Below are 15,062 nucleotides of genomic sequence, written 5' to 3'. Positions count from 1 at the left end.
ACTCCTATTGAGCTAGCATAGCTTGCTAAAAAAAATCGAAATTTCAATAAAAATATCGAAATATTGATGAAAATTTTGAAATTTCGAAAAATAGGAGAAAAATGAAAAATCTCCCCTACCGAAATTTTGAACTACAATAGTAATTGTAATTACATACTTACTTTAGATGGTACACGTTAAACTTTTAAACGAGGATAAATATTAAAATTGGAACCACGTGAAAATTAAAATAATTTAACCCTAGAAGGTTTCTAATCTTGAGTCTTGACCTCGAGGTTCGAAGTTTTGTTCCAAGTAAAAAAAGAAATTGAAAAAAAAAAAAAAGCTTTGACGTGTAAACAAACAAGTGAATGCTGGGTTTGCCTTTACTTTAATTTAAATTGAAAAAATGATGGCGTTGTCTTTGTCTTATTTCATTCAAAACAGAGAGCCGCGAAGAAGAAGAAGGAATGGAACCAACCAAACCAACAACATTTTTCTACTTTATAAACACACTTGCTTTTCTACTAATGGCGCTTTCTCGAATCTCCCATTGAATTTCCCCCTCCATTGTTTTCCATTCCACCCATTTCCCCTTCTTTCCCTTCATCCCTCTCCCCTTCTTCTCTCTCCCTCTTTCTCACAGAGTTTGTCTCCGTAATTGCACATTCAAAGGGAGAAAATTCTTCGTTCACTAGCTGCGATAGCCCATAGGCGCCTTCTTGGCTTCTTTTAGAGAACCCCATTGATCCACTCTCGAGAAAGGTGCTAATTATGCCGTCAGGTGTCAAGAAGCGAAAAGCAGCCAGGAAAAAGATGGAAAAGGAGGCTAAAATCAGTTCATCAAGTAATACTTTGTCAAGTATCTATGATTGTTGTTGTTTAGGTTTTTATTTTTCAGTATGATCCGCTGGAATTTATCTACAGTTACTACTTCGCTTTAATCAAGTATTTGTAGGCTGCATTTCTGGCGTTTTCGTTTGTTTTTTCATTGGTTTATCAAGTTTGGATTAATGGGGGTTTCATAATTCGTCTATCTTGCATTCCTTTGGTTGATCCTTTGCGATCGAGTTGCTTTCATCCCTCAAGATGACTCATTCTTTGCTTGTTGGCTATGCTGTGAATGCCATTTCTCTTTTTGGCTTTACTTCTAGTGCTTGAGGTTTTGGTTAAATGAAGTTATGCCATCTACTTTTCCTGCACACTACCTGCAATCCCTTCAAACCCATCTATACTTATCTGTGTAGTTGAACTAAAATCTGTAATTTTATATCTATTATTGATCTGGTTGTTAGATATCTATTCTAAACAGTGGCTTTTGGTGCTTTGGTTTTCCTGGGTGTTAGATGGGGAGATGAGATTCCCTTTGTTTTGACGACTTTCATCACTTTCTGCATAATTAATTTTGTAACTTGTAAATGAAACTACCTTTTGCAGCAGACGAGGAATTTAAAAGTCAGAACGGGAGCAACTCTGAGAGTAGGGAGCTCAATGCCATTTATAATCAGCATAATTGTCACGATCCGCTTGATGGGGACAATGAAAGATTGGAGAATAATGATTCTGATGCATCACCAGTTTTGTCTACTGTGGATGAGGAAAAATCTCTGGGAACAGGAAGAATTCAAGGAGCCAATGAGACTATCCATGAATTTGGATTTGATGGCAATGGTGTTGTTGAAGTTGAGAAGGAATTAACATCCACAGAAAATAATGCTTGTCAAAGCATCAGCATCGAGTTCATTAAATCTGGGAAGAAATATGATGAAAGGGAAGACGAGAACTCTAGCAGTAGTTCAGCTAAGGAGTGTAGTATTACTGACAAGAAAGCGAAAGCCTATTTGTCATCTAATGTTTTCAATGATAAGCCTAATGAATCTTCACCTGCGACCATTGGGATAAATGAATCTGCATCAGTTGGGGAGTGCACCAACTCATCTGTTGAAACTACTCAGGTTCCTAATTCAGTTAATTATGAGGTCCCTCTGTCTATAGAGAAATTTTGCCTCATGAAAGTTGCAGCTGGTGAGAATTTAGTGGCTTCTGATACTGATGCAAATACTTTGATGTCTAACCAATGCGATGGAACTAGAGCATCATCATTCACTAATTTTGATTCACTACCAAAAGTAAACGGGGGGAAAGTTTTAGCTGTGGCAATGGAGAATGATCAGATGTCTTCAAGTATGAAGGAACAAGGGTTCAAATATCTGGAAGGAAAGAAGCTTCTTTCTTCAGTTTCTCCTGCTGTTGGTGCTACTGGTAATAAAGATGATGCTATTTCTAAGGATTCAGAGATTCCAATATGCTCTAAAAAGCAGGTATGGCTAAGTTATTTTATCGGTTGTGCTTTGGTGCAAGTCCCAATAAATCAAATATAACCATGCTTCATCATTTATGTAGATTTCGGCTTCAGCTCCATTAATGTCACAGAGGACCTCTATATTTAGTTGTTGTGGATTGTTTGATTTGCTGAAGGGCTCCGATTAATAAATTCAGGTATGTTCTTTTGAAGAATTGCGTATCTCATCTATAATGCAAACAACTGCATGTGATGTGTCAGAACTACTAGCATTTGTCAATGTTTTGCAGTATTGTTATTGTTTCCTTAGAGATGTTTCTGAGCTCATCTTGCTGAATTTCGTTTCTTCTTTTTGGAGTTATCTTGATAGGGTTTTATGTAATTTTATTAGTTTCTCATCTGTTCTAATTGGAAAGCATTCTTTATTCCCCTTTTCTATCACTGGAGTAAAGTTTTGATTACTATAAAGGTTCATCGACAATTTCTTTTCCATGTACTTCAGGCTCTTGACATATTTGTTTACTTTTTTTTTTTTTTTAATCACTATGCATCTTTTGGTGTTGCAGTCTCAATATGTTTGCTAGGATTATGAGGCTGACAGAAAGCCTGAAAAGCTGAATGTTTTATTTTCAACATATTTTGTTCCTAGGTGCCCATTATTTTCTTGTTTATTCTTTTAAGCCAACTATCTTATTGAGTTGTCTTAAAGTTAAAGGTATATCTCATCTGTATCATAACATTTTCCCAAGTGGCACTAGGGGATTGGGTTTGCTAGATTCCTCATCTGGGATTCTCTCTGTAATATTGAGTGTTATTGTTAACTCATTTAATGTCATTTTGCGATCATATTATATACTGTGCCAACGGTTTATTTATTTTTTGATTTAGTAAGCTGGAACTGACATTATTTTGAACTTCAAACATAGAAGCAGACCGCCCAGGAGAGTTCCAGTGCACTGATGAAATTCATCAAAGAAGCAAACCTTTTGATTAGTTTGAAATTTCTGGTACTTCTCTACAGATTTATAGTTGTCATGTGATGCTTGATTTCCTAAGATAGGACCTATGTTGATGGTAATTTCATAGTTACCTGGCAGCGTAGTTTACTATACTTACTCTATATTACTTGTATGATCATGTAAACTAGTTCAGTTTACTTGAATTTCACTATGAGTGAAGGGCATTTAAATGAGTTAAAAAAATCGCAGCATTTATCATATTTTTTTTCATCTGTCGGGTAGTATCCATCAGGCCATAGATGCTCTATTTCAGCACGTTATATTTGTTTATTTTCAAGTTCCATGTGCTATCCTGATCTGCAAACTCTGAGATGAATGTGTTCGGCCTTCAATGGATATTCTCATTCAAAAGTAAGGAAAACTAATTGAGTTTAGCTTCTCAGTAGCTGGGGAGTTATAATCCCTCCCATCTCAGCTCATCCTTCTTATTCTTCCTAACTATCCACATTACTTCAATTTATACCCACTAAATTCGAGACCCAATTAATCATGTAACAATCATTGGCGTCGTCTCGTTGACATTCACATGGCCTCATCTTCCTTTCCTTTCATTTTGTACAATTTGCACTGAAGACATATCAAATATCTTGCCTTTTAGATTGTTTCCTGTCCTCAAACTGAATAAAGAAAGAGATTGATTCAAATTCCCAGGTTGCTTCAGCTATTGATTGCACTTCCAAATAAATTGGAACTTTCCTACATGTTGCTTAAACTAGGGAGTCATGTTAGGTATCCAGGCTTCCTAACCTGCAGAAAATGATACAAGCACAAGAAAAACCCAAGGATATCTAGAATTAAAGCTCTGTCATATTGATAGTTCTTCAATATACAGAGTTCTTATGGGGTGAGAAAGTGTGTGTGTGTGAGAAAGCATGCGAAGAGAGGGGGTGAGCGTGTGTGAGGGAAATGTTAGTTATGAGGTGGGCCCGAGGGAATATTGTTAGTTAGGAGAGGTTGGGGCCCGTGGGTGAGGAGTATGTAAACGATGAGGAGAGAAGGAATGATTATATTTTTGCCTAATCTTGTAAACATACTCTTTGAGAAGTTTTGGAGAGGTACAAAGCTCTCGAACTCTCCCTTGGTTGTTGATAAATAAATTGAAGGCTAAGGCCTATCAATTTTGGTATCAGAGCAGTAGATCTTGGACATGGTGGGAAAGATGGAAAGCAGAACCGTGGCATTGGAGGAGAAACCGTTGGACATCAGTGAGAAGTAGATAGTGTTACGGACAATAGTGGATTCAGGACTCAATGAGGCAACTGGGAAGATTGGTGAGTTGGCAAGTGAAATTTAGTCGGTCAAGGGGTCAATTAGCTTGATCTTGTTGTGATTGGATGCCATGATGATAGAGAAAGGATCGGCCTTGTCGGAGCGAATGGTGACAGATACAGGAAAAGGGATTGTTGAGACGTCATCGAAAGAGTCGGCGAAAGAAGAGAACGCACCTGGGAGTAAGGAGGTCCCTCTGTTCGACATGAGATTACAGAAGCTTGAAGTGCTGATTTTCAAGAGGGAAAATAATGAAAACCCTGACGAATGGTTGCATCGAATTGAAAGGTATTTTGTCGTCAATTATTTATCTAAGAAAGATAAGATGGATGCGGTTGTATTATGTTTAGAGGGAGAGGCGTTGGATTGGTATCGGTGAGAGGACGAGTGGAAACCGATAGGAAGTTGGAGTTGATTTTGAGTGTTGTTCTTGGAGAGATTCATGCCTGCGAATGAAGTGGACCGTTACGCGAGATTGATGCATCTGCAACAAGAGAAAACAGTGAGGGAATATTGTCGCCGGTTTGAGTAGTATTTAGTCAGATTGAAGGAATTGGGAGATAAAGCCCTAGAAAGTAAGTTTGTGCGTGGGCTGAAGGAGGAGATCCAAAGTGAGATGCGGAAATTGAACCCAGTGGGACTAAAGGCCAAGATGACTATGACCCAATTAATAGAAGACTAAATAATTCAACAACGAAGGCTTAAGGGTTGTAGCTTGTCAAACACTTCAAGGGGAAAGGTTGGGTCCAACGAGTCGGGTGGAATAAGTGGGTCGATCAGATCAACCAACACTCGATCGTTTACATTAAGCTCTAATCGGAACTTGGGAGGATCTTCGACAACAATCATTCCAAAGTGGGACAATAGTGGAAAGAGCAATAATAGTCCCCTTATCGTCGATTAACGGAGGAAGAGATGAGGGCCAAGAAAGAAAAGGGCTTATGCTTCAAATGCCATGGGAAATTGAGCTTCGGCCATCAGTGCAAGAAGAAGGAACTTCAGTTTATGTTTGTAAGCGAGACGGAACGTAGTTTAGTTCCACTATGTTCTTGTTGACCTTCTCAGATATGAAATGTCAATCTATCTCTATGTATTTCGTTTTGTCATGATGGACAGGATTCTTTGCTATGCTGATTGTTGCCTGACTGTCACAAAGTATTTTCAACGAACTTTGAGTTTCTATCCTTAGTTCTTCCAAAAGCTTTTGAATCCACATCCCTTCACAAATTCTCAATGCTAAAGCTCGATATTCAGCCTCTGCACTACTTCTGGCTACAACTGACTGTTTTTTGCTTCTCTAGGTGACTAAGTTGCCCCATACATAAGAGCAACATCCAGATGTAGATCTTTGATCAGTTAGCTCTCCAGCCCAACTAGCATCAGGATAAAGTTTTACCATTCTGTTTGATGACTTTTTAAATAATAGTCCATGACCTAGAGTATCTTTCAAGTATCTTAAAATCCTGTTAACAACCTTAAGATGATGTTCATTTGGACTGTTCATGTGTTGGCTAACAATGTTCACAAAATATGATATGTTTGATCTGGTATGTGACAAGTAAATTAACTTTCCCACAAGCCTTTGATGCATGCCCTTGTCAACTGGGCTAATCCCTTCAATTTGGTCTTGGCCTAAATTTGGATCCATAGGTGTTTTAGCCGGTCTACACCCCAGATTTCCAGTCTCCTTTAGCAAGTCTAGGATATATTTTTGTTGAGAGATGACAATGCCATCTTTAGATCTCGTCACCTCCATCCCAAAAAATATCTCAAACTTCCCAAGTCTTTAATTTCGAACTCAATTGCAAGCATCTTTTCAATTAAGGATCTCCCATAGATCATTTCCAATGATGATGATGTCATCTACATATACAATCAGGATTGCAGTTTTGTTGTTTGCAGATTTCACAAATAGAGTATGATTAGCTTGACATTGATGATAACCACTTGTAATCATAACTTTGGCAAATCTATCAAACCAAGCACGAGGAGACTGTTTTAATCCGTATAAAGACTTTCTCAACTTGCATACCAAGTATTTGCTAGACTCATTTTCCATTCCAGAAGGAACCTGCATATAAACTTCTTCAAGATCACCATTCAAAAAGGCATTTTTTAACATCAAGTTGATGAAGGGGCCAATCTGGATTTATTGCTAAAGATAAAAGGTCACGAGCAGTGTTTAATTTAGCAACAGGAGCAAAAGTCTCATGATAATTGATATTATATGATTGAGTGAAGCCTTTAGCCACAAGTCTTACTTTGAATCTTTCAACACTGCCATCTGACTTATATTTAACTGCGAAAATCCATTTGCAGCCAACAGGGTTCTTTCCAGAATGAAGTGTTATGAGAGTCTACGTTCCATTACTTTCAAGAGCTTTTGTTTCCTCACTTACAACCTTTTTCCACTTAGGATCCTTAAGTACATCTTGGATACTGTGTGGAATTTGAATATTGTCCAACTGAGTTATGAAGGCTTTATATGACGAATTTAATTTTCCATATGCCACATATTTTTCAATTGGATGGCTAGTACAACTTCTAACACCTTTCCTTTTAGCAATTGGTAGTGATGTATCATCAATCAAAGGCACCATAGAAGTGATGTTCTCATAAGTGGAATTCAAAGAAGATGTGTCTGGTTCAGGTAGTTGACATTCAGAGTCTTGTAAGGTAGCCTCTTTCCTTCTCGAGTAAACAATAGGAGTTCGACTTTGTGAGACTAAAGGTTCAGATTCAGGATCTTGTGAGACTTCAAGTTCAGAAGCAATAGGTGGTACTGACACGGGATTAGGTAGCTCATTTAGAGAAGGAGCTAAAACTTCGGATATGATGTGAGTAGGAGGTATGGGACAGGTAGGCCGAACTTCCCATGGCTCGAATTCTCGTACATTCTCCCCCTGAATTTGAGACTTGGTGAAAAAATGTTGGTTTTCAAAGAAGGTAACATCCATTGAAGTATACGTTTATCTAATAATTGGGGAACATTTATACCCCTTTTGATGTGATGCAAAACCTAGAAAAATGCACTTAATAGATTTTGGACCAAGTTTAGATCGATGAGGAAAATGATTGGGAACAAAGGAGGAACATCCAAAAACCCAAAAGGGTAACTGTGAAGAATAGTTTTGTAGTTGGGAATGAATTTGGAGGAAGACATCTCGAGGAGATTGGAATTTTAGGACTCGACTAGGCATTCGATTTTTGACGATATACTAATATACAGTGCTTCATTGGAGGAGCATGTAAGTCATTTGACCAAAGTGATGGAAAACCAATTTGTTTAGAAAAATGGCAATGTAGGGCAGTGTGTATTGAGTACTTAGGACACATTGTATCAGCGGAAAGGGTGGCGGCGGTTTCCGCAAAAATTGTGGCTATGGAAAGGTGGCCAACTCCTAGAAACATTAAAGAGCTTCGTGGATTTTTGGAGTTAATCGGACATTACAGAAAATTTGTTGCGAACTACAGATTGATAACATTACCTCTTACTCAATTGTTGAAGAGAGGGAATTTTGTGTGGAATCTGAAAGCGGAAGAAGCTTTTCACCGATTGAAGGCCACGATGGCTTCAGTTCCTGTTTAGCCCTGCCAAATTTTAAAGAACCAGTTGTGGTAGAGACAGATGCTTCAGAGGTGGGTGTTGGGAAAGCGTTGATGCAAAATGAATGCCCTCTGGCTTTCTTCAGCCAAGCGCTTCCACCAACCCACTGCTTTAAAGGCAGTTTATGAGCGTGAATTAATGGCTATAGTGTTTGCAGTTCAGAAGTGGCAACCATATCTGTTGGGCCAGCACTTTTTCATAGGTACTGACCAAAAGAATTTGAAGTTCTTGCTTGAACAACAGGTGATTGTCGGGGAATATCAACGCTGATATTCAAGCTATTGGGCTATGACTTCGGAATTGAATATAAACGAGGAATGGAGAATTGGCTGCAGATGCACTATCTCGATTACCAACGGCTATAGAACTTGGGGTCTTTAGTAACATAGAGGGTTTGAATATACAGTGTTCCGTGAGCAAGTTGAAGCTGATGATGCATTAAAGGAGATTTGTCAAGCACTTCGAGACGAGCAACAGACCCCCCTTGGTTACTCCTTGCAAGGCGACCTTTTGTGTTATGAAGGGCATTTTGTACTTCCGACAACATCACCTATTATTCCCCTGTTACTCACGGAGTTCCACAATAATTCCATCGGTGGCCTAGGAAGCTCTTAAGACATATCAAGGCTTGGCTAGGGAGGTGTATTGGCAATGTATGAGAGCTCACGTCTAAGCATTTGTGGCCGAATGTGTTGTCTGCCAACAAGCTAAGTATTTTACCTTAGCTCTGGCTGGTGTTCTTCAAGTGTTGTCAATTCCTGATAAGGTTTGGAGGACATTACACAATGGATTTTATGGAGGGCTTACCTAAATCTGATGATTCTGACAAGATAATGGTAGTAGTAGATAGATTATCAAAATATGCACATTTTGTCCACCTGTTTATGAAGCACATGGTGACAGCTGTATTTGTTAAAGAAATCGTGCATTTACACAGCTACCCAAGAAGCTTTGATTGAGAAAAAATCTTTACAAGTCTGTTTTGGGAAGAATTGTTTACGGTTACAGACACCCAGTTACACCGGAGTACGGTGTATCACCCACAAATTGATGGGCAATCGGAAGTTGTGAACTGTGGCCTCAAGACGTATTTGAGGTGTTTTGTAATGGGGAGACCATAACAGTGGTCAAAATGGATTCCATAGGCGGAATTTAGCTACAACACTTCATATCATACTTCTACTGGCTTAACCCCATTTGAAGTTCTTTATGGTCGCTCCCCACCTCCCATGCCGTGTTATGAACAGGGGTTGTGTTCTGTCAGTGAAGTGGATCAACAATTAAAAGCATGAGATGAGGTGTTGTCTAAGTTGAAAGCAACACTACAGAAAACTCAGTAAAGAATGGTGCCTGCTCGCCAACAAAAAGAGGCATGAGGTTGAATATGTTGTGAATGAATGGGTTTATTTTGAAGCTATGACCTCATCGGCAGACCTCATTAGCACAGCATAACCACCCAAAGCTGGCCCCAAGATTTGTTGGTCCTTATCAGATCATTGCTCGACTGGGGAAAGTTGCTTATCACCTGCCCTTACCACCAAATGCAGGCATCCACCCTGTCTTTCATGTGTCCTTATTGCGGAAAGCAATTGGCCAATCTGCCTTTGTTGCCACTTCCCCCTAATCTACGCTAGATTTGACGTATGTATTGCAAATAGTTGAAGTATTGGGTTCACGTAATTCACCAACTGATGAAGGGGCTATGGAAGTTTTGATTTGTTTGGAGAATGGACTGCCAGTCGACGCTACATGGGAGCTGACCTCGGTTATCAATGAACTGTTCCCTGACTTCCACCTTGAGGACAAGGTGGCTCTTTGGGGGACGGGTAATGATAGGCCCCATATTTAATGTATGTGAGAAAGCGTGTGAAGAGAGGAGGTGAGTGTGTGTGAGGGAAATGTTAGTTATAAGGTGGGCCCGAGGAAATATTGTTAATTAGGAGAGGTTGGGGCATGAGGGTGAGGAGTATGTAAACAATGAAGAGTGAAGGAGTGATTATCTTTTTGCCTGATCTTGTAAACATTCTCTTTGAGAAGTTTTGGAGAGGTAGGGAACTCTCGAACTCTCCCTTGGTTGTTGATAAATAAATTGAAGGCTGAGGCCAATCAGTCAGATACGAGGTACAGTTGCTGGAAGCAGTGGCAGTGTTAACTCTATTGGACAACAAGTAGTTAAGGTTGTTTTGCATTTGGTCCCTTCAGTTCGTCGTAAATGCTAGATGTGAAAAACAGGATGGATCCTGGCAAGGATTTGGTAGCTAAAGCTAGTAATCGACTTTTCAAACACTATAAATGGTTTGAAAATGTTCCATTGAAACATGAGGCAAGTTGTTTGTTGAATTTCTTTGCTAGCAAAACCTGTCCATAAGATCAATCAAAGGTTAATCCCCACTTCAAACTGTTCAACTTTTCCAGTCCTCAGCTCAGTTCATCCTACTAATTCTTCTTAATGAGTATTAGCACAAATCCTTCCAAAATCTTACTAAATTCAAAACCTCCTCATTTATTGAATAATTATTGGCACTTCATTCCACCTGTTGAAGTGCACCAATTTGTCATACTTCCCAGTACTCACATGCTTCATTTTTCCTTCAACACAAAATGAAAGATACAGAAAATACGACAAATTGGTATTCAGGCATGCGTGTTCATACAGAAAATTCCGATAAAAATTATTAAACTTATGCTTCTTCTTAATTAAGATTATTCCAAAAACGTTTTAATTGATGCTGCTTTGTTTTCTCTTCACCAAGAAGATCCCATCTTACATATTGGATATCAAGATTTGAGATTTTCCAACATGTAGAGGTTTAAATCTCTAACCTCTTATTCCGGATGACTTAACGAGCTTAACTTGCCATTTGATTTTAGGATCTACTTTTAACTTCGACAGTTTGTCTATTATAAATAGAAGCGTACAGATTGGTTAAATTACAAAAAAGTTTTTCTTTGCCCCCTTGTTAAAAAAAAAATATTCATAATCTTTCAAAAGTTGTAATATTTCTCAACCTTTCACAAATGTTTCAAAACTACCCTTGAAGTAGAAATATTTTTTTAATGTTGGCCGCAAATTGAGACCTAAAAAGGTGTAGTTGTGACTTGAAACGAAAATTGAGACTTGAACACCGCCAGCCACACCCGATCTATGTTCCAATTTTCTCCAAATTTTGAATGAATCTATTAATTTTAAAATACTTTTGAAAAGTCAAAAGTAATATTGTAACGTTTGAAAGAATAACAATATTTTTTCAACAAAGTAGAAATTCCCTTTTTTTAGTTAGCCTTTACAAATATTGTAAAATTCAGTTCACCTCAACTTGAATAAATGGTTGGATCATCATAAAATTTGGTTGGTTTCTCTCATATTTAATTTGTGGACTAATAACTCAATGTATGTTTCTTTGAATTATTCATCCAACAAATAAAAATTGAGAGAGAAAGTGAGTGAATCCAGCTTTAAATAAAATATCAAACCAATGTTTATTGTCAATTCATACAAATAAAATCACACCACACAGATCACAAAAAAATAATATTCTAAAACCAAGGAAATTGACACCAAAAGACAAATGAAAATGAGCAATGAATCAAAGAAATGTTTCATCATTCAACTCTCATCTTGTGGATACAGCACCATGGATGGCGATTATGTAAACTAGTTGTGTAGCAGAGAGAATAATGAAGAAAGCCTCCATTGTTACCTGCAATAATATGAAAACAAATGTAAATCCTTGGCATATCAATATATTTTGAATTGGAGTTCTTTTAGATTAAATTTGTGAGAAGAAATCGTAGATTGGGTAAACATAGAAATTTGTTTTTCTCACCAGTCTAGCGTTTCTGAAATCCAGTGCAATCTCCTTGCATGCAAAACTGCGTAAAGAACAAAACCTCAGAGTTCAGTCTAGGCTTTCTAAGTCATCCTTGTTTCTTATATTTTATCAAAGAACTTAGAAAATCAACCCCCTTGAGATACAAATCCTAGGCGAAGATTTGATATCACCCATATTTTGTCAATTGGGACATCGTTTGAAAAGACAAAATATTAGTCAACTTGAGTATAGATCATCCAGTTAGACATATGTTCTCGTTGTTAACCATGAGCTTAGAGATTCTAATACCTTTATCCTTGCTCATTGTTACAAATATTCAAAATCTTAAAAAGCATAATCTGTTTTTTTTTTTTTTTTTTTTATTAACAAATAGCCCATTTTGGAAGGCTCAAATGAAATATGATTCATTTTCTTTAAAATATGTTCTTTTGACTTTTTTTTTATGTCATACATATCAATGTGAAATTACAGAAATAAAATATAGTGCACACATGTTGAGATCTTGCTCCCACTCCTTAGGTCTTAGGTTTTCTTGCTCCTCACTTTCTCCATTTTCTCTCACTACTCGCTCTCGTTTCTCGCTACTTTTTAATTAAAAGAGAGCAAAAGCAAGAGTAACAAAAATTGAGAAATTGAACCAAGGATCTATAGAGTATAGTAGCGAGAGTCAAGAGCTCATAGCCCAACACATGTGCACAATTAGGTCGTTTTCGTAATTTTCGCTGATGATGACACTAACAAAAGATTTTAAAAAAACTTGGGTTTTATAAAGTGGAACGTATTCTATGTGGCCAACCGTACAATTATCTCCATAATTCTAACCTAGAAAGAATCAAGAAGGGGGGAAATTAAGAATAATGGTTATTACATATACAGAAAGGAACGGAAGGCATACCCCATGGCAAGGATAGTGAGAGTCCAAGCAAAAACAGCAGCAGTAGATGCTGCTCCTAAGCTTTCAGCACTCCATGAGCGAATATGGTTCAATCCTGAGATTGCTGAGGCAGCTCCAAACACAGCAGCCAACAAAGCAAATATCACAAAGAAACCAGTGGCTGCATTCCCCATGGGGAAGTAAATTGGCGAAAAATGCGCCGGTAGTCGTAACCCAGGACCTGCAAAATTCTCACTCAGCAACATCAGCAAGCTGCAACATAGAAACACGTCCAACATGAACAAGAAACAGGAAACGACAACATATGCCGACAAAAATGTAGCATCAAAGTTTGACACACTTCAATTTACAGTACTATCAAAATTTTCGTTGCAGATAATCTTTTTGAGACAGGCTGACAATGACTCCAGGTTCAAAATAGATTATGAATAGAGATTAATCAAGAAACCATCATGGATTAGCCTAGTGGTAAATAGAACGCTTGAGTTTGATAAATGGCTAAGAGAGAAACGGTTCAATCCATGGTGACTACCTATCTAGGATTTAATATCTTACAAGTTTCTTCAAAACTCAAATGATGTAGAATTTGGTGGATTGTTCCGTGAAATTAGTTGAGGTGGGTTCATTCTATGGTGGTCACCTATCTAATATTTAATATCTTACGAGTTTCCTCAACACTTAAATGATGTAGGTTCAGATGGGTTGTCCTATGAGATTAGTCGAGATGCACATAAGCCAATCCGGACACTCACAAATATCCAAAAAAAAAAAAAAAAAAAAGGGAAAAGAGCTTAATCAAGGGCATGGGGTATTACCAATGATGAAGCCATGATCAATTGCATGGTTCATGGCCCAGCCACCAATGCCCAAAATAATTGCATACATGCAAAAGTTAAGCAACAGAAGCAAAGTGGCAACGGATTTCATCTGTGTACTAGCCATTTGAGCAGTGAGTTTTCAGAAACAAAAGGCTGGTTTTGAAGAGGAAAAGAAAGATCAAGAATTTCTCAAGAATCAAGACCCCAAAAAGTTTGGGATTTGAGGAGAACTGTAATGTGTGAGTAAAAGTTAAGGGGCAGAGATGGTTATAAATGGGGATGAAAAGTAAGGTTCTGGTTCTTTTCTTGCTATGCCTGCAGTGTCTAAGGGTTCTTTGGAGTTGTAAAGGGAAGGATAATGCTTCATGTTCAAGGCAAAAAAAGGAGATGAAAAATTCTTTCTTTGCCAACATTTGTAAGTCTTCTTTTTGGAATGGTACATTCTGCTGCACAAGGTAAGAAAAGTGATATTCTTTGACAAAGGGGATATAATGGCTAGATACCTATAATCCTAGGGTGAATAAGTAAATTAGAGAGCCAATATCCATTATCCACATTCAGGCTAATTTTTTAAAAATATTTTATGGTTTATTTTTTTTAATATTTAATTAATCAAGCAATACAGAGGCTGATGCTAGAAAGACATTTTTCCAGACCAAAGAAAGTCCCGAAGAAGAAGCCAAAGGCTACTGATTCATATGCAGCTTTGTTCCTTTCTCTTGGAATTTTACAAGGTAGAGATATTCGCAAAGGAGCGAGAGCGAGCCTCTTCAACAACAAAAAAAAATAGAGTTTCGAAAGATTTAGTTCTTTATAATGGGAACGTTTGACAAGCACTACATGATGAGGTTATTTTGTTATTTTTCATTTTGAAGACACTCCATACGGATCGAGCAAGTGTTGTGATTGCAAGGAATAGTATACAAATAACTCATTTTCATATATTGTGAAAATCGAACCGTGGTCTTCATTCTCCAACTATCAAGATGCGTTAGTGCAGTAGAAGATAGGCAGCTCCGCTCCTCGAGGAATTCGAGGGCTAATATACTTGAATGTTTTAATATTTTGAAACAATGTACTTCTAAAATGTGAAGTTGATTGTATGTTAACATAGGATACTTTAGTTCTAAAGAACTTTTTAAACAAATTAGTCATTTGTTTTAAATTTTTTTTAGTTCAATACAACATATTGTAATTCTCTATGCATGGACACATACATGTCACACACGACATGACACACAGAGACGCCATTTTCTAAAAATGTAGGACACGACACGTTGGAGACATGTCTTTTTTAATAAATAATATTAAAAGATAAAACCTAAAGTACTTTAATTTTT

At 37.6% G+C, this 15,062-nt stretch overlaps 2 protein-coding genes across 7 annotated transcripts; one reads left to right on the top strand and one right to left on the bottom strand.

The window, feature by feature from the left end:
• Positions 1-416: 416 nt before the first annotated feature.
• LOC120083616 lies at positions 417-3,510 on the top strand. Of its 6 annotated transcripts, none has more exons than XM_039039446.1 (4): positions 417-826; positions 1,417-2,300; positions 2,383-2,478; positions 3,214-3,510. In XM_039039446.1, exons 1-3 carry the CDS (start codon positions 754-756, stop codon positions 2,467-2,469), a joined length of 1,044 nt encoding a protein of 347 aa, XP_038895374.1. In that variant the 5' UTR covers positions 417-753; the 3' UTR covers positions 2,470-2,478; positions 3,214-3,510. The 6 variants fall into 6 exon arrangements, with proteins under 6 accessions (XP_038895374.1, XP_038895373.1, XP_038895372.1 ...); XM_039039445.1 differs by having other exon boundaries at positions 3,211-3,510; XM_039039444.1 differs by having other exon boundaries at positions 3,170-3,510.
• An 8,107-nt stretch (positions 3,511-11,617) lies between these two features.
• On the bottom strand, positions 11,618-13,991 carry LOC120083618 (membrane protein PM19L-like). Its single transcript, XM_039039450.1, has 4 exons — positions 13,720-13,991; positions 12,905-13,124; positions 12,004-12,049; positions 11,618-11,877 (listed from the first exon to the last, which is right to left on the bottom strand). The coding sequence occupies exons 1-4, from the start codon at positions 13,844-13,846 to the stop codon at positions 11,791-11,793; spliced, it is 480 nt and encodes a 159-aa protein (XP_038895378.1). The 5' UTR covers positions 13,847-13,991; the 3' UTR covers positions 11,618-11,790.
• Between the last annotated feature and the right edge of the window lie 1,071 nt (positions 13,992-15,062).

Source organism: Benincasa hispida, chromosome 8 (assembly GCF_009727055.1).
Source record: "Benincasa hispida cultivar B227 chromosome 8, ASM972705v1, whole genome shotgun sequence".
Classification (NCBI taxonomy): domain Eukaryota; kingdom Viridiplantae; phylum Streptophyta; class Magnoliopsida; order Cucurbitales; family Cucurbitaceae; genus Benincasa; species Benincasa hispida.
The sequence above is the reverse complement of the archived record's forward strand: the minus strand, read 5'-3'. Positions and strand labels throughout refer to the sequence as shown.

Bases quoted from the DNA above. Each gene is read 5' to 3' on its own strand.
- LOC120083616 (XM_039039446.1), top strand. From the start codon at position 754: ATGCCGTCAGGTGTCAAGAAGCGAAAAGCAGCCAGGAAAAAGATGGAA. The intron at 827-1,416 runs GTAATACTTTGT...TACCTTTTGCAG, and splicing joins GGCTAAAATCAGTTCATCAA to CAGACGAGGAATTTAAAAGT. The intron at 2,301-2,382 runs GTATGGCTAAGT...TCATTTATGTAG, and splicing joins CAATATGCTCTAAAAAGCAG to ATTTCGGCTTCAGCTCCATT.
- LOC120083618 (XM_039039450.1), bottom strand. From the start codon at position 13,846: ATGGCTAGTACACAGATGAAATCCGTTGCCACTTTGCTTCTGTTGCTT. The intron at 12,050-12,904 runs GTATGCCTTCCG...TTCTTTACGCAG, and splicing joins CTCACTATCCTTGCCATGGG to TTTTGCATGCAAGGAGATTG. The intron at 11,878-12,003 runs GTGAGAAAAACA...ATATTATTGCAG, and splicing joins ATTTCAGAAACGCTAGACTG to GTAACAATGGAGGCTTTCTT.